Below are 18,053 nucleotides of genomic sequence, written 5' to 3'. Positions count from 1 at the left end.
CCCATAACATGGGTCCATATCTTTCTACATTTAGCATTCAAGTGTAACGTGGAAATCTCTGGGGTTAACAATCATTTACAGAAAATCAGACAGACACACTGGACATATAAAAATCATAAATCTGTGACACGAGTTGTCCGTTGTGTATTTTTTGCCTATTTTGTAACAGTAAGGTCATACCCTTTTATACAGCTGGATGATACAGACAACTTGTGATGACTGAGAAACTTTTCCACCTCGTGCAAAAAAGTGCATGGATGGGGGCGTTCCCTTTGTCCTCCTGTGTATGTCACAGGAGCAGCCTTGTACTCCTACTGTTGGGATGCAGATTATAAGTGTCCCTCTAGAAGTCAAAGCTTGGAATGAATGCAGGCCTCACAGCGGTACAGTAAATCCTCCACTAATTGTGGAGATCAACTGAAAAGCTCTTAGGCAGCTGGGATGAGACCTGTTGTTGCTCAAAGTTATGTGTACAAAATCAACAATAATAAAGGCAAAATTGCTCTTTTTTAGACACATGCAGTGAATTTCTTCGGCGTGCAGTGCCAAAACTCAAGGTTGCTTGAACCAATGTGCTGAAAAACATGGAGCACTGAAGTGCATTGTTTATGCTTGCTATTCTTTGTCTGTCCTTACCCCTTGCTAACAACATCAAGTCTTTGATTGTCAGTTTGAACACCTGTTTACAACCTCCCCACGTGTGCAAAATTCACAGGAGGATTGCTGCAGGGACAGATGGTGTCTAACCCAAAACAACCAGTTGGTGTCACTGTGCAACAGCAGCTCAGTTTTCCCTAAAACCATCACCCTGCCTGCCTTTCTTCTATCCAGGAGAACTAGAAGGAGAATTGCCAGTGTCTTAGTGACTTTAGTTTATAAATTGTTAAAATCATGGAGACGCAATCCTAACTTAGTGGTATACTATGCAGGATTTTCCCCCAAACAATCTATAGACAGAGGGAATCCTCTAAATCATCACTTTTAACCAAGAAGAAATGTGTGGTAGTGTGGATTTATCTGCCCTTCACCTGCATTTTCTTATTTTCTCAATTTTTTCTATGTTTGGGATTTTTATGGGTATTTACCCGCACAGTGCTTAGGTGAGGTCAAGACTTTTTAAAAAGGCAGCAACAATGTGCCTAAACGTAAGCACCAGGCATCCACAAGATACAGTAAACCACACACATCCACTATAGTCTCTATTATCAATGTGCATTTGCTAATTAATTCATTATCCATCTTTCAGACTGCTAAAGATCACATGAGCATCACTGATAGAGTGTTCTGAAAAAACTTTCTCACATCAGGAACTAGATACCTTGTGTTTTGCCAACATCCTTTTCTATAACTTCTCACATATCATTTAATACTACTATAATAATACTTGACTACCTGTCTGTTGCTTTAAACATATTCAGTGTTACCTGTTACTCAGTGTTAAGTTATCAGAGCCCTCAGACTTTGATCTCTGTTATTTTCTCAACCAGTAATTTATTTTTTACCAAAACATATCTTTCATTTTATACATTTGATTTGACAGATTCTAAGTTGATTAAATGTTTTGGACTTTAAAGATTTCCCTTGAATTCTCTTAGCCAATGAGAACATATAAAGAACAAACCATTTCAAGGTGAAGAAAATTGGCTATTTACTATGAGACTATATGAGTATAAATGGTTGTATAGCCGTAAAGGTGAGGAATGTTTACATCAAATCAGCTAAGCCAACTTCAAACAGTTTCTCATTTGAGGAAAATCCAAACAATGATTTGCATTTAAATCTTTATTTCTTCCTGTTGACATTTCTTAATTTGAACTTTTAATTACCCTTGTCACCTCTGATCCTTATTTTGGCCTAGTCTCTAACGAAACTTGATGTCAATGAATTTGTGGAGGTGGGGAGTTCGAAGAAGACCGCATTACATTTCTGGAATGGCATGTGTTACAGATCACATTAGCCTTTGGCACAGGCCACGGGCAGTTGCTGACAGAAATGCCTGTCATAAGGAAAGAGACGCTCACAAAGATGCAGAGAGAAGAATGGGCGGGAGGGAGCGAATGTGTGTGTGTGTGTGTGTGTGTGTGTGTGTGTGTGTATCAGAGGATCAGAGGAGAGTGAAAGCAACACAGATTAACTTCGAAAGGAAAGCCAGACTTGTTTTTCTTGTTTCTGCATATCTCAAGAAGGTGGGACGTCCTCGTGTAAACAGCTAAGCTCAGTGCACATACAACTAGGCACGAGGATTGGTCTCTGTGTCTTGGATTTAAACACTCAAACTGCAATAAAAGGTACAGTGATGTATTCTGTGTTTTAATTTACTGTAAATAGTATGTGTGAATATGTCTGAGAGAGGGTTGCAGAAGCAGGTGCACCTGTCTTATGGAGGACAGCTTGTGTCAGTGATATGCTGCTCAGAGGAGACTTTCATCTTGATACATTAGAATATTTCATGATTTCTAATTGCAAGAAGGCTTTGTCTTTGCAATGTTTATTTTATGAAAAATTGTTAACACTTATGAAGGTCCATGCAATATTCAGTGCTTCATCAGTATGTTGGAAGAGGAAACAAGATACCAGAGTAAAAAGCTACAATGTGTTTGCAGAGCACAAATTTATAATCAAACGTTATTATTCAGCTAGAAGAATTTCTTTATTATGTTTTGCTGGTTGTGTCATCTGCATACCATGCATCTGATGACAGTGGTTTTTCCTGTCGTGTGCATCCATCATTGTCACTGCATGCAAACCTACGTGTAGTGGATACTCAGCATTCTTGCAATCAGTTTGTGGAATGTAACAATATTGAACTCACATTTATCATTTTTTGACAATGGTCAGATTGAGTTAAGTGGAGCTTGTTTTGATAAAAGTTTATCAAAGACTTTCACATCTAGACTAGTCGACTCAGAAATTTTGAAAACATATATATCATAATTGAAGAAGCAAAATGCTTCACATTAACGGTCCAGTGTGTAAGATTTCGGTTAATTTAGTAGCATATAGTGATGAAGATTGCAAATTTCAACCAGCTGAAACTTCTCCTGGTTAGAATTCCCTCAGTGTTCATGTTTCAGGACGTTTTTACTGGGAGCCAAATTATCAGCAGATGTTCTTCCTCTCCAAAATCAGTGTTTCTCCAATGCTGTCTGGCAGAGACGGAGAGCTCACACATGCCGATCTTTGCTTGCAGTTCACATGAAAACATGAAAACCCAAAAAAGCAAATTGTTCTCTAGAGCCTGTTTGGTTTGTCCATTCTGGACTTCTGTAGAAAGATGATGTAGAAAACATGTAGGACTAAGAGGATGAGCACCCACTTCCTATGTAGATACTTGTTATATTATATTGTATTCCATTTCTGCCATTAATCCCATAAATCCTAAAAACTGGATTTTCATGTAAAAATGAGACAATGTATAGATGGATTTAACATTTCCCAGGGAAGGGGAAGTAAGGTGTTGGCCAATATTTACCTGGAAAAGAAAAATTTTTTGATATAGTACCTGAGCATTATTCTTTTTTTGTATGCATATGCCCGATTAAACTTTTAATGTCTGTATCCACACACAACAGATGGCTGCATCACCGCCTCCGGTGCTCCCCAGAAAGCATTCAGGTGTCCGAGTGATGATAATTCCAGGGGAGGAGCCTCCTCCTGGTGGCCTGCCTGTCTACAGAGGTTTTAGCAAAGGTATATTCATCCGTCTGATGCGTATGTATGTGCGAGCATGGCCTGTTGCCACAAAGATGTATATTGTCATTTTCTACATGTCATCCTGCTGCTTGCAACCAGCCTCGTGTGTTTTTGCATAATTGTCCAAGTTTGCATTAATGGCTTTGTTCTTCATCTGCTCAGAGAACGGTGCCAGCGTGGACACAAATTATACAAATCAACTGAATGCAGAGAGAGAAGTGGTATGTACTTGCATAAATAATTTTCATATTATATTTCAAATGTTTGGGAAAATTTGTTTGCAAATAAAACTTGGGACTTGCCGCTCTCTAAGGTGCACTTCTGGCGGGGAAAATTCAATGCAATGCCCCCTGGGGTGCCTTTTTATTGGAGAAACTGCAATGAAGGGCCCTCAAGGCTGCCCTTATAATGGAGAAAGTACAATCAAGTGGCCTCTATCAGTGGAGAAAAAATGTGATGCAGGGCCCAAAAGGATGCCCTTTTCATGGGAAAAATGCAAAATGCAATGCTGGGCCTTCTAGGATGGCCTTCTAGTGGCAATAACATGATAAAGTGCCCTCTAGGGTGCCCTTCTACGGGAGAAAATATAGGAAAGTGCCCTTTAAGGTGCCCCTCCAGTGGAGAAAATTAGGTCCCTTCTTGGGTGGCTTTCCAGTGGTGAAAATATGATGCAGGGCCCTCTACAGTGCCCTTGCAATGGATTAAGTGCAATAAAGGGCCCTATAGGCTGCCCTACATGCTATAACATTTTCAATAGACAACTGCATGCTAATGCCCCACTGCATGCAGCTGCTACCATTTTTTATTTGCTTAACCCCTGCTCCTAAAAGAGCTTGAGTCCACCACTGCATCCTGTCAAGTAAACCATGTACTGTATTTATGCACGGTCAAGACAATAACCAGTGTCTGTCAACATAATATATTTTTCCTCAGGAGATTATGAATCACTGTTTTGATGATGTGGAGCGATTCATGGCACGCTTGCAACAGACAGCTGAGGCCCAGACTGTTCTCAACCAAAGGAGGAAGAAGAGAAACAGAAAGAGCAAGAAGAAGGAGGATCAAGATGGTGAGAGTTGTCCAGTCATATCAACTAAGTGCTGTGGCCATCGTTTAATTATGATGGTCAAGATAAATGAAATACTTTCTAAAAAAGAACTGCTTGAACGTAGACAATCGAGCCTGACAGACTCTTCAAACAGAGATCCAAATAACAAAATGTACAATAGTCAGATGATATGTTTAAGGTAGCTATGAAGTTGGATGAAATGTTAAGCTGGTAGCGGGGGAGGGAAGATGAAGTAGAAAGTGCTTGATGACTACAGGAAATTAAAGAATGCTGGCTTCTGTTAGAGCTGCAGGTGAAGAGTAGATGCAGGAAACTGGAGACAAAGGCTTACTATTGGCACACTATTTAACAGGCTGGAAGCCGGCCAACAGGCAGACTGCCAAAGACAAGAACATGGACAAGAAACATGACAAAGATGTTACTCAAATTTGGGCCAAGTCAGTCCTCAAAGATTATGAACCACCACTGAGACAATGTCTTTAAAATTTTCCACTGATTCATAAAAAGGCAATTCACCAGTTTATTCTGTTGGGTTGACAGAGCATCTGGCATTAAAGGGACGATTCACCCCCAAATCAAAAATACATATTTTTCCTCTAAAGTGAAGTGCTGTTTATCTATCTAGATTGTTTTGGTGTGAGTTGCCAAGTGTTGGAGATATCACCTGTAGAGATATCTGTCTTCTCTCCAATATCATTGAAATAGATGCCACTCCTTTTGTAGTGCTCAAAGTGTCAAAAAAATATTTGGTAAAACACTACCACAATGTCTCTTTCCAGAAATCATGATTCAAGATAATCCACAGACCTTGTTGTGAGCAGTTTCATGTAGGGAATATTTTTTTTCTACTGAGCTACACCCAACAACCGTATCACTGGTCTGAAGGAAGAGTGCATCTACTGTAATCTCACCTATCACCACTGAGCTAACTAACGTTACTGATCAGCTGAAAAGGATGCTGTTAATGTTTACTTCATGCACTCTCACAAGCGTCTCTTGTACACAAGTAGATACAAACTCCCATCTGTGCAATGATACGGTTAGTGCGCGTAGTTTGGTAAAAAGAAAATAGCTCCTGTATGAAACTGCTCACAACACAGCCTGTGTATTATCTTGAGTAACTGGGTCATAATTTCTGCAAAGAGACATTGCAGTTGAGTTCTTCACATGCATTTCATGGGCACTTGTACTGCAAGCTGATATCCCCAACACTCTGCAGCTCACACCAAAACAACACTGACTGCTAAATAGCACCACAGGTAAGAGGAAAATTATGTGTTTTTTATTTTGGGTGAATTGTCCCTTTAAGTGGCTATCCAATAATATAAGCACGGAGAAAACATTCATAACAAACATTCTCAATGACCAGAGGATAAATAAATAAGTTACCTTAAGGGCAATTTCTATTCCACAGTACAGGAAGAAAGTTTGGTCACCTCATCATTAGACATTATAAATTCCCAATACATGTTAATGAAAGTTTGAGTGTTTTATGGCTATCAGTCTTCACCTGTTGTTAGTGCAACAAGACCAGGGTGTTTCCAAATCTTGTGGCCAGTGCATGCTTGGATAGGTGTGACCCTAGATAAAAAAAACCAAATATATACATGTGAATGTGTTAATAATGAAATAACCACAAGATTTGTTTTGTAGGCGTACTTGTTGGAGCAAGTCAGAACAAGCATTCCACACCTTAACTTGAAGATTATATTTCACTGTTGAGTTTCTTTTCATTAGCTATTTCAATTTCTGTTCCTCTATTATTTTTTGGACATTTAGATAAAACTAAGCTGTAAATTGCAGTTTTCAAATGGCTCTTGATCATTAAAAATAATACTTCAAAAATTATTCTGATACCACTTAATTTTGAAAAATCAATGCAAGTGTATAAAAACAACAGTACTTACAATATTTGTATGTGCTTCATATGTAACCTCTTAAGTTTTAGCTGTGATTGTGTTCTTCTGTGTGCAGATGATTTGTTGACGCTGAAAGCTCTCCCTCCATCAGAGGAAGAGTTTGTGGAAATCTTTCAGAAAATCAAGTATTCCCTCTGTCTGCTGGTGAGATATCATGAGTCAATAAGCAACTCTGGAAATTTACAAGTAAATTTACATCAAACTGCTGCAAATGACAATGCAAATGACCACATTTGCTGATTTATTTAGGACCGTCTCAAGTCGTCCATCAAACAGCCTGATGCACCAGAGCTGCTGCATTCCATCTTTGTACCTCTCAGGCTGGTTAGTCTTTCTTATGTTTCATTTAGAAATTTCTCTCTCTCTCTATGATATGAACTGTAAAGACCCTCTTTTTTAACAGATGGTGAAAACCACTGGAGGGCCAGCATTAGGAGCATCAGTGCTTAGTCCTGCTATGACCAGCGGTGCTGTATCACTGCTCCAGGAGCATCTGACTAAAGAGGAAAGGGAGCTGTGGACTTCATTAGGGCCCAACTGGACCTCACCCCGGTCTGTGTGTTTATATTTGTGTGTACATCTTGATTTAAGAGTTTAAAAGATGTTGCTCTGACAAGATCCTCTTGCCCTCTTTTCTAGTTCACAACTTAGTGTGTCTGTTCCTCCATACTCACCTGTCTTCCTGGATGGGTGGCAGCCTCAGGCTTATGACTCAACTGGACAGCTTTTCGAAGATCCAATTGAGTCGCAGCACAAACAAGATTCTTACAGGGAAAGAAGGGAGGCGCAAATTCCTCAGGACCAAGCTCAACAGACAGCGGAGGGCCTGGGTGACGGCACTGATGAAGTGTAAGTCTGTAGACAGAAAAAAAAGAAGTGTTACACAACCAGGCACAATTGGTTTTTTTTTTTTTTAATAGCAGGAGTTACAATGCCAGCCAAATTCCTAATAGCTATAATTAACAGCACACCAGTGTTACCTAATAAAATCAGTCTGGAGGTTATAAATTCTGACTGTAACTCATATCAACGATATCAGCAACAGTCTCTCACATCTCTCTTATAATTTCTCACACCTTTCTGTTCAGAACAAATTAAGACAGATTTAGATGCACCAAATGTTCTTAACCAACCAAATGTCCTCTAACCCATGTGTGCTGAATGATGAATCCCCCTTGATCATAATAACCTATTAGCATGGTTATGCCCCCTGGACATTATTTCAGGGCAGGTGTTGAGGAGTGCTCAAAAACTTTGGCACATGCCCAGGAATTGGAAAGATGCCACCAAAAAGGCTGTAAGAAGAATAACTTCTGCATAACATACATACTGATGACTATTTTAAAAAAGCAAAAGAGATTTTCCAGAGCTTCTGGTGTTACAAGAGAATCAGAAACCCTGTAACAGCAAAACATTTGTGATGCTGGGAATCTGTTATTTCGTAAATCAGCAGAGGGATGCATAGTAACTGACATTAAAAGAAAATAGTCTGACACAAAATTCTAAGGAAAAAAGGGTGTTTCTATGGTTTTAATTGAGATCAATGGACCAAAAGTATGTATTGGCCCACAAAATAAATAATCCAATCATTTTGAGTATTCAAACATATATTAATATAAAGTTGACCATATGATATTCATGCATTTTTTTAATCATGTTTCTCATATTTAAATCTTATGTTTCCTCGCATTGGACAACAGCTTGTGAAAACTATATCTTTTAATTACCTTGGTAGGAGTGCTCTCGACTACCTGCAAAATTCTACCTAAGAAATAAGCAAAAATAAGAAAACATTGGTTAATTGCAGAAATCAAAGGGTACCATCAAAATAAGGACAAATCATGGATATAGACAAAAATAAGAGGGAATTTGTTCCTATATCACCAACTGCATTAAGCCCAATGTCTCCCATCAGAGATTAAGATTGATTCCAGTTTTTTAAATTGGTTAAACTTTGTCAACATGTTGCATATTTAACAGCATTTCTGTTTCAGAAATGGAAATGGGCTCCCACCAGAGGGTGAGAGACTTTACTGCTGCAGTTATGATTTTGTGGCTAGAAACAGCAGTGAACTCTCTGTGCTACAAGGAGAAACACTAGAGGTACACATCCATAATTAGAGGTGATTAGTGACCCACCTGAATAAGTAGATGTATTCCTGGAATGTATCACAGAACTCCAGTGATCTTTCTTTAGGTCATCGAGTCATCGAAGAGATGGTGGAAATGTCGGAATCGCTTCGACCAGATTGGATTCGTCCCTTTTAATATCCTGGAGCCTCTGTCTGCTCTGAATAACACTGGGAGAGACAGCCCGGTCGTACGCAGAGAGTCAAAGGTACAAGTACACACACAACACACATATACAGAGTTTTGCTCTTGTTCGCGTCAGAGGCTCAAATATTACACACATGGACGTTTTGGGGTTTTTTTGCCTCATACTGTCTTGTAGCTTTTATTCATTCCTGCTTTTCCTCAACAGAAGACAGCCATTACCCCTCGGCCAAAGTACTTCTCTTATGCTCCGCCAAGCCCAGTTGGAACCAGCCCTACAAGCCCAATGCGGCCACAGAGCATGATTTTACCGTCTCCAACAATGCCGGGAGAAGACAGCGACCGAGGTAACATACATGTGAAAGATCAGCAAATCACGTGTACAAACATAAGAGGAACCTGGTGAAAGTAAAGTTCACAAACACATTAGATCACAGGAAGTTCTTATTGTCAACTTCTTGGAACATTTTTAGCACATTACAGCAGTAGCAGTTAGCACTGTTTCTCATCTGTCGCACAAAGTAAGTGGTGCTAAAGATTTAGGGGGATTTAGAGGCGTCTAGCAGTGAGGACTGGAGATTGCAACTAGCTGAAACTTCTGTGTTCATGAGTCAGGAGGTTTTTACCAGGAGCCAAATCTCCAAAACAAGTGAACAAGTTTCACATTTCAGAACAGTGTTTTTCTGATGCTGTCTGTCTAACACCTTTCATGAACATTTGTCATTTTAAACAGTAAACAGCCCAAGAGTTGATTGTTAGTCTTGAGTTGAAGATATGTGACAATTTGACTGGAAATAGAAAATAGAAAAAGACGTGTGTGTGTGTGTGTGTGTTTTGTATTTGCAGTCATGGTAATGAATGAAGAGCTCCTTCAGCGGCTTGCTGTGAGAAGAGACTCAGCCCGTCCACCGGTGGTCCCCCGCACAGCTGACACTTCTACTCCCCTGAACTATCACTCACCAGCTGCTGAGGTGGAGGCCTGGCTCACAACCAAGGGCTTCAGTCAGCAGTATGTGTGCACTTTATCAATATCAAGTGATATTAAAAGAATGTCCAACATGCCTGAATTAATCAATCTATGTATTTCTATCATTTATGATATTATTACCAACATTATGCATGAGATCTACTAAATGAAAATGATCCAGGAGTGTCAAGGACTCTACCGTATCAGGAAATATAAAATAAGACGTGGTATTTATTTACTCAGTGCACAAGCACTGCCTGGGCTGTAATGCTAAAATCAAAGTTATCTCTGTAGTTTTTTGCTTTTGTAAATGCAGCACATGTAACTTGCAAAGGCACACCGCAATTTTGTGTAGTGCACAACAGCGCCCCCAAATGTCAAAAAATCCTCCCTGCCAATGGTTATGTTTTTCAACTTCACTGTGAACTATGGTAATGTGGACGTAAACAGTCAGTATAGCATTTTTAAATTCAGAAGTTTAGATCTCTTTCGATTATTTCAGTTGGTGCAACTTGATTCTTATATTTCTCAACAATGAAACACTAACACTGATTTGGTTGCTCCTTCCTCCTCTGTTAGGACGGTTCAGAGTCTGGCCATTTTGAATGGCGCTCAGCTTTTTTCACTGAATAAAGAGGAACTCCGCACAGTGTCACCAGACGAGGGTTCAAGAGTCTACAGCCAAATTATGGTGCAGAAGGCCCTTCTCGAGGTTTGTCCCTTTTTGTTTGTTTTTCCAGGTTTATAATTCAGATTCAAAAATCCTTACACATTAAAGTTACTCTTATACTGTATATAGGCATAGATAAATTATGAGAAAATAGAAATAAGAAGCATGCAAAAAAGTGCAAACTTACATACAAATAAATATTCAATATAGGAAAATATACAAAAATTATAAAGGTTGTGTAAGAAATAAAAGAGATATTTATAAATCACACCACAAGTGTGCAAAATATAAATGTAATGGGTAAAAATTAAATAAGAGAATATTGTATTTAGTTTTCTGGGTGTATTGTACTGTGTGTTCTTGTGTGTATTTGTGTGTGTTTTTGTGGGTATGCATGGATCTATGTGTTCTGAGCCGGCTGTTTGCTCAGCCTTGATTTATGATCAGACGTATTGTACCCTACGCCATTTAAAACAATATCACTGACCACTGAGCCGTTTAAAAAATTATATTTACAATTTACAAAATGTACAAAACCTGAAATGTATATCAGTTCTTACACTGCATTTTTGTTCTTGGTCTGGTACTCGAAGAAATTCATCATGGATATTTCAGGGGCCCATGTTAATTTGACCTTCACTGCACAGACATTGGTTTAAAATGTGTCAAAATACGAGTAAAAATTTAAGTGCTTATGTTATTTTCCAATGATACTCTCAAATAATTAGAAGAGGCTTCTTTTGAAAACAACTTGAAAATTTCTATGGTATTTCTCTGCCAAATCACATTTTATCCTGTGTCCTCCTCAGGATGTGCGCAAAACCACCGAACTAGAGAGAGCCATGGAGAAGCAAAAGCTGAGGATTGAGGAGAGTGACATAGTGTGACGGACATCCACTAATACAGACGTGGCAACAAGGATCAATGGAGATAAATGTAGTCTTGCATATACAGTGATGTTGCAGATGAATTTAATCTTTTAATCATACATGCTGTGTATCTATGTGCTACACATTCAACAACAAAACCAAACTGTGCTAGAAGTAAAGCTCACTCACTAATACGCTGATTGACTTGGGACTATTTTGGATTTTTACATGTGTTTAGGACTGAAGGGCTTTAAACTTCATAGTTTTACTTAAAGGTTCTGTGTGTGATGTTCAGAGTATTAAAACAGGAGCAAAACATTATTTGCCTTGAAAAGATTTGGTAGAATAATCACGTCCTGAGCAGACAATTAAGTCACACTACCTCTTTGCTTTTTAAGTCGAGCTTCCCTTTTTGCTGTTGTGGTAGCCGGTCCGGCCATGTGTGCATGTTTGTTCATGTAACGACAGAAATACATGGGGCACAGACTGTTTATCGAGTTTTGCCAATGGATAATACAGTTGTTTAATTAATTAACTGGATAATTTTTATTATAATATGCATTTACTGATATATTTAATGTAAAAACACACACAAAGCTGTGCTGCTTCTCATTGTCTATGGTACCCTGAGGTATTAATTTTGTATCAATTTTAAATAGATTGTATTTGTTTTTTAAACAGATCTATGTGGTTTTTACGTATTGGAGGGCCGCAAAGCCACACACACAGGAATAAAAACAGACCAGCCACAGAAAAATGTTGAACAGCGCTGTGCCCATATGGGCAAAAACAGCTTCTGTGGTCGGTGCAACAGTTTCAGATGGTTAAAATGCAGCAGCAAACGTTGCACATTTTTGGCCATAAGTCTTTGTGTGTGTATTCCAAAGCTGCTCTGATCTGCACTCATAATACAGTTACCACTGGTAACACCACCCTGACCCGCAATATCATCGCTGAGGTGTAGCGACCACTTTCTGGCTTCCACACAGATTACAAATGTCCGCTCTGTCACCACTGTTGTCACTGTTAGCACTGTTTATTGAGCTATCAGGGATTGTTGTTGAGAGCTGTGTGCTGACAATCTGAATCATATATACTCTGAATATTGTATACAGCTCCTTTAAGCTCGTCTTACCATTTGATGTTCTTTAATTTGGCCTTTAATTTCTTTTTTTAATTTAAATATTTCTGTCATCCTATGTCTAGGCAATATCTAAAAATTGCAGTACAGTAAACCTGACCGCATACTGCTGATTAGTTTGACGAGTTAACAACGATGGACTGACGCTGCTTTTTAGAGCATTATAAAAAAATGTATTCTGTTAAAAATGTCCATGACACTACAGAGCAGATTTTTGATTATTCAGAGTTTATATTGCTTGCACATCAGTCTCTAACCTAGATGCTGATTTCAACCAAATACACATTCAACCGATACATGACAATTTCTGTCCTGACTCTTTCTATGACTTTCTATGGAGACTAAAATGTTTTCTGATTCTGTGTTTTTTATTGTGACTTCAGCTCTGGAGCATATTATGACAAAATGTGCAACACATTAAACAAACAGGACACATTGCTGATAATATACTGGCTGAAATACAACATGAATTATGTGTATTTTTATATCGTTTCTGTATCACATCTTTGAGCTTACTCCAAACTTTTTTCCGTATTATGACAAAGACAAGTTATATGATCAAAACATACCAATTTGAAAAGATTATGTTAATAATTACAGATAAGTCATTTTATAGTTGATATTGAGCTGTGTTAAGAATCCAAAAAGTGACATTCAGGATGTCAACATCCACGAAAGTGGAATCATTCAGTGTTCAGTGAAAGCAGCTGGAGGTAAATTACCATAATCATGTTACTTTAGTACACTTTGACACAGATAGCACCAGCACATTTTGGCTAAAATATAAACAACTCGTCCAATTTTAGACAATTCCTAAGAGAGGTGGGAACCTGAAACTAGTCACGCTCTTATTTTATTTATTTTTTCTTTTAAACGGGGGCAGGAGGATTATTTAAAAATCTTAGTCACACAAATTTACATGATTACAATTTAAGTAAAGTAGAATAATTACACTCAAAGTAGGCTATTTGAGGACATACTGTAGCTTTAAGTAAACACTCCTAATAAAGGTTTTTAGTGTGCTTATTAGGCTGCTCCCAAAACAACACTACTACATATCATTTATTAAACAAATAAAGTGTATTTCACTTATTTATCATTATTGCTTTACAGTTAGTACATATTTTTGCAAAATTTTATTTGTGATATCTTTATCTGCATGAGTTGTTTGAGAGTTTGTAAATGGATGGTTTTATATAGTTTTACTTCAATTCATCATACATTTTTTCAGTTCTTTTGGATTCTTCGTTCACCTTGGAGGCAAGAAAAAAAGGTTTCTTCATGTATTCAATGTAACACGGGGTGAGTAAATGATATACAAAATAATTTTGTGGGTGAATTATTTCTTTAAATGAATCCACTATGGCTCCACCCTGCAGAATTACTGTATCTAAATCACAAATGATCTCTTCACAAATCTCACCCTGAGGCCAAACTTTTCCTGTTATGGCTGTTCAGTTAAAGGTGTAACAGCTATACATTTATATGTGCGTTGTTGCTAATGTAGCATGATTTACACAATTAAAAAAAAAAACTCAAGTCACATGTGTTTCAACAAAAATCTCTCTGACTGTGAGTAAGTACACTTACTGAGGTAAATTATTTGGTAGGAACACTGCCTCATCTGTTTAAATAACTGCGGTGTCGTCACACTGCCACAATAGACAGACCTTTAAGCAGCAAGAGAAGAGGTATTATTATTCATTCCCACTGTGCCCAACTCTCAGCACCCTCACACCTCACAGGTGATGGTCTGGTCAATGCAGTCCCAGTTCAGCAGCTCCTTTTTCTGGAACCACAGCTGGATCTCTCTCTGCGCCGCCTCCAGGGAATCACTGGCATGGACCACATTCCTTTAAAGGACCAACACACACTGTTATTTTACCTCCAGGACAGAAAAATCCCCTGCTTTATCTTGAAGGTGGCAGCCTCATGAAGTTGTTGTTTAAAACATACACACAAATAATGAGACCAAATGTTACCTGCTGACATGATAGCTGAAATCTCCTCTGACGGTGCCTGCCTGGGCCTCAGCTGGGTTAGTATGTCCCACCATTGTTCGTGTCGCCTGGACAACTTTGTGCCCTTCCCACACCTATGACAAAAATTTAAAAAATAAAAATCCAATAATGTAAGATACAGGAGTAGACAACTACGTGGAAGAAACAAGATCCCTCACCATGACAACCACCGGCCCTGAGGTCATGTACTGCAGCAGCCGGGGATAGAAGGGCTTAGTCCTCAGTTGAGAGTAGTGCTGAGACAGGAGATCCTCAGGCACCTTCACAACAGAGACACATAGAAATTAAACAGAAATCTTGCACATCACATCCTGAAACGCATTTATTTCAGATCTCTTTACCTGCAACATTTTAAGGCCGACCAGTTTGAAGCCCCGCTGCTCAAACCGCTGAATGACTTGTCCCACAAGACGGCGCTGAACTCCATCAGGCTTTACAGCAATAAGAGTCCGCTCCCTTACATCTGGAACACCTGGTGGGACAGACACAGCAGTAAACCTCTAATAGTCCTATTTTTCCAAGTTGCAAATTTGTTCTACTGACCATGTTGTGTTCATGAGCTGTTAAGTAATACTGTGGAAACAATAAGTACACCAAAAAGCATTGCAAATTTATAGTCACAGTGAAGATTCATGTTTCTATCCAAGACTGGTGAAACAGGTTTAAGTTTTAGATAACATAGTAATTTTGTACAAGACTTGTTGCGCCAGTAGCCTAAATTCCCTAAAACCACTAAAATATTGCTTTACCTTTGATATCAACTTGGCAATTTGTGTACCAAAATGTTTGCTGACTTTATGAGTTTTTTCCGACTTGAAGGGGTGTTTAAGGGAATTTTCTCAGTGATGCCAACACCACATGGATGAAGGTTAACACCACTGTGTAAAAATACTTTGATATAAGTAAAAGTACTGCATTTAAAATCTTACTTTAGTAAAATTACATAAAAGTATACTTCAATTACTTACTATCCAAATGGATAATTAAAAAAATCACTGAATTATAAATATTGAGGGATTAATGTGTAAGCAGCCCTTTATTGTTTCAGGTGGTAAAGGTAGGTATCATTTTAGATATTTACTACTTAATCAATAACAATGTGTCATAATTCATTAGTTGATTTCATGTATGAACAATTCTATTCTGCAAAATAAATAAAGCTTAAAAATGAGTGTAGTGCAGTAAAAATGACAATATTTGCCTCCAAAATGTAGTGGAATACAAGTAGGCCTGGACTATGAAGAGGCATAAAAAGGAGTACATGTGCCTATAATTTGTACTTGAGTAAATGTACAAAGTTTGACTCCACCACTGACCCTCAAACACTGCCAGTATTTGTAACCTATGGGGAGGAGGACAAATATTTACCCTAAGTCTGGGACATGCAGGGACACATCTACGACAGACAGGCAGCCAGACAGACAGACTGCATTAAAATGAGGTAACATAATTAAATTGTGGCATCAGATATTGTATGTATTTAGATGCACAGCCACAGAACAGCAGCTGCAACACAACTCAGGAGCTAATGAATGACTGAATGCGATCAATTACACAGTCACGTGACCCGCCACGGGAGTAACTCAACCAACTGGCATTTAACTTTAGACCGTCTGTGCCAGTAAAGTACAGCGACTCGAGCTGGATGGAAGTGCCCCTCTGAGAAAAAAGGCTCGGGTGTCATACACGTTACGGTGCTTTACGCAGAAAGCGCAGAGGTTTTGGCCCGATTACGCACCGCAGGTCGCTGTTTCCCCAACATCACTGATCCAACATCATCTCTCTGTGTCTCTAACCCAGTTCCAGTTCATGACCCCAACGAGTCTGGAAAAGCAAATTTGTTTTCGCAAATGTCCCCGTTATGTTTGGAACAAATGAACATTGCGCCCCGGAGATAAAGTCTCTTTGACTCGATGCCAACAATGTTGAACAGTCTATTACAAAATGTAAATAAAAACAGAGATTTCTCAAGCCAATCGGTCAGTTTCTGAATTATATATTAGATCAAATACTAAACAAAAAAATAAATAAAAAACAAATAACAGTTTAAGTCGGTAAGAGACCAGAAAAGAATGGGGAAAAAGGGGAAAAAAAGAAAAGTAAAATTGACGATTTCACTGACCAGCTGATATGAATTCAGTCACTTACTTGATTTGCTCCTGTGCCCAGCAGCTCTGTGTCCACCCAGCAGCAACCCAGCTGACAGCAAACTTGGAGGTCTTTCTTGATTTCCTGAATAAAACTTTTGGAAAATTCTGTTTAAAACGCACCTCTGCAACATGACCATGTTTTGACGTGTGTTTCTGCAGCCTCTGGAGAGAGAAGTCAAGCCTCCTCAATCAAAACTCACGAGTCATCCCCCCTGTCTGCCCGCCCTGATTGATCGACGCTCAAACCTCCGACTACAACATGTTTAACTCCACTGATGCCAGACATGTATCTGTTGTTTATCTTACATCTGAAAAACAAAACAAACAAAAAAAAAAACAAACAAAAAAACAGCACTGGCAGAGGATTCAGAACTTCCTCACGTGTACTTTTGTCTGATCCCATCATTTGATTTAACAATAAATGCACTAATCTTCAACACACTGCACTTCATTTTCTACAGCTAGAGATTTGAAAACATGAATAGTTTTACTGCATATCCAACTTAAAAGCTGATTATTAACATTTCCATGAAGCTGGTGGACCTCCAAAAACATACAAACAACAACAAAAAAAAAATCAATAGTAATATCTTGGACCTTTTTTTTAGAAGCAAAACTGATGGATCCTACATTAACAATAATGCAAAGAAATGGCGTCTTCATTAAACACTTAAAGATCCATACACAGTTTGTAAAGCAAGCTAAGATTATTGTCTGACATGACAGCCACACAAGACACAACTGTTTTTAAAGGCTTTAACGTTTTGTTATGCATGTTCAGCCAAAACCATAAATGAACGGGCAATTGCCTTGAGTATTTTACATTTTAACAGATATCATCCACAAACTCCCCAACTGATTATGTACACTAAGAAAGTTATTTTTTGCATTCCAAGTTTTCTGAAATTTGATGCTTAAATATGCAAACAAGGCATTATCTAATTAAATGTGCATCTTTTGCTTACATTTCCAAAACAGAATAATTCTTAACTAAGATAACACCTAAATGTGCACTTTGTTTTCTTTCTGCTTGTCTGAAAAAAAACATGTGACAGAAGCAAAATAACCCAGATATTTTAAGTTGACCATCTCATAAATAACTGTTTTTCACCTGTAGTGTCTCCCCTTAAACACCTTAATACCTAAAATATTGATAGACAGCAAAAGACGCTAACATTAAAGCCTCTATGCAAGTTCAACCTACAGAAGGATGAAGTGATGTGTTGAGTTTGTGAAGTTGTTTCACCTTCTTAAAATTAAAATCCACCTTGCCTTTTTTC

The 18,053-nt window shown here is 38.4% G+C and overlaps 2 protein-coding genes across 2 annotated transcripts; one reads left to right on the top strand and one right to left on the bottom strand.

Moving 5' to 3' along the window:
* The first annotated feature begins 2,050 nt into the window (after window positions 1-2,050).
* Window positions 2,051-12,866, top strand: eps8l1a (eps8 like 1a). The gene is made up of 15 exons (XM_042505895.1): window positions 2,051-2,288; window positions 3,573-3,690; window positions 3,856-3,914; window positions 4,627-4,762; window positions 6,737-6,825; window positions 6,931-7,005; window positions 7,085-7,233; window positions 7,321-7,530; window positions 8,676-8,784; window positions 8,879-9,019; window positions 9,164-9,302; window positions 9,802-9,964; window positions 10,502-10,634; window positions 11,402-11,503; window positions 11,537-12,866. The coding sequence occupies exons 2-14, from the start codon at window positions 3,573-3,575 to the stop codon at window positions 11,477-11,479; spliced, it is 1,599 nt and encodes a 532-aa protein (XP_042361829.1). The 5' UTR covers window positions 2,051-2,288; the 3' UTR covers window positions 11,480-11,503; window positions 11,537-12,866.
* Window positions 12,867-12,951: 85 nt separating this feature from the next.
* On the bottom strand, window positions 12,952-16,958 carry nme4 (NME/NM23 nucleoside diphosphate kinase 4). The gene is made up of 5 exons (XM_042505896.1): window positions 16,772-16,958; window positions 14,965-15,095; window positions 14,782-14,883; window positions 14,585-14,697; window positions 12,952-14,455 (listed from the first exon to the last, which is right to left on the bottom strand). The coding sequence occupies exons 1-5, from the start codon at window positions 16,908-16,910 to the stop codon at window positions 14,335-14,337; spliced, it is 606 nt and encodes a 201-aa protein (XP_042361830.1). The 5' UTR covers window positions 16,911-16,958; the 3' UTR covers window positions 12,952-14,334.
* Between the last annotated feature and the right edge of the window lie 1,095 nt (window positions 16,959-18,053).

Source organism: Plectropomus leopardus, chromosome 17 (assembly GCF_008729295.1).
Source record: "Plectropomus leopardus isolate mb chromosome 17, YSFRI_Pleo_2.0, whole genome shotgun sequence".
Classification (NCBI taxonomy): Eukaryota; Metazoa; Chordata; class Actinopteri; order Perciformes; family Serranidae; genus Plectropomus; species Plectropomus leopardus.
Note: the sequence above shows the minus strand (reverse complement) of the source record. Positions and strands in the feature narration are given on the sequence as shown.

Coding starts and splice junctions, on each gene's coding strand:
- eps8l1a (XM_042505895.1), top strand. CDS start 3,573: ATGGCTGCATCACCGCCTCCGGTGCTCCCCAGAAAGCATTCAGGTGTC. Junction 9,020..9,163: donor TCGTACGCAGAGAGTCAAAG/GTACAAGTACAC, acceptor TTTCCTCAACAG/AAGACAGCCATTACCCCTCG. Junction 9,965..10,501: donor ACCAAGGGCTTCAGTCAGCA/GTATGTGTGCAC, acceptor CTCCTCTGTTAG/GACGGTTCAGAGTCTGGCCA.
- nme4 (XM_042505896.1), bottom strand. CDS start 16,910: ATGGTCATGTTGCAGAGGTGCGTTTTAAACAGAATTTTCCAAAAGTTT. Junction 14,698..14,781: donor CAGGGCCGGTGGTTGTCATG/GTGAGGGATCTT, acceptor TTTTTGTCATAG/GTGTGGGAAGGGCACAAAGT. Junction 14,456..14,584: donor TTCAGCTATCATGTCAGCAG/GTAACATTTGGT, acceptor GGTCCTTTAAAG/GAATGTGGTCCATGCCAGTG.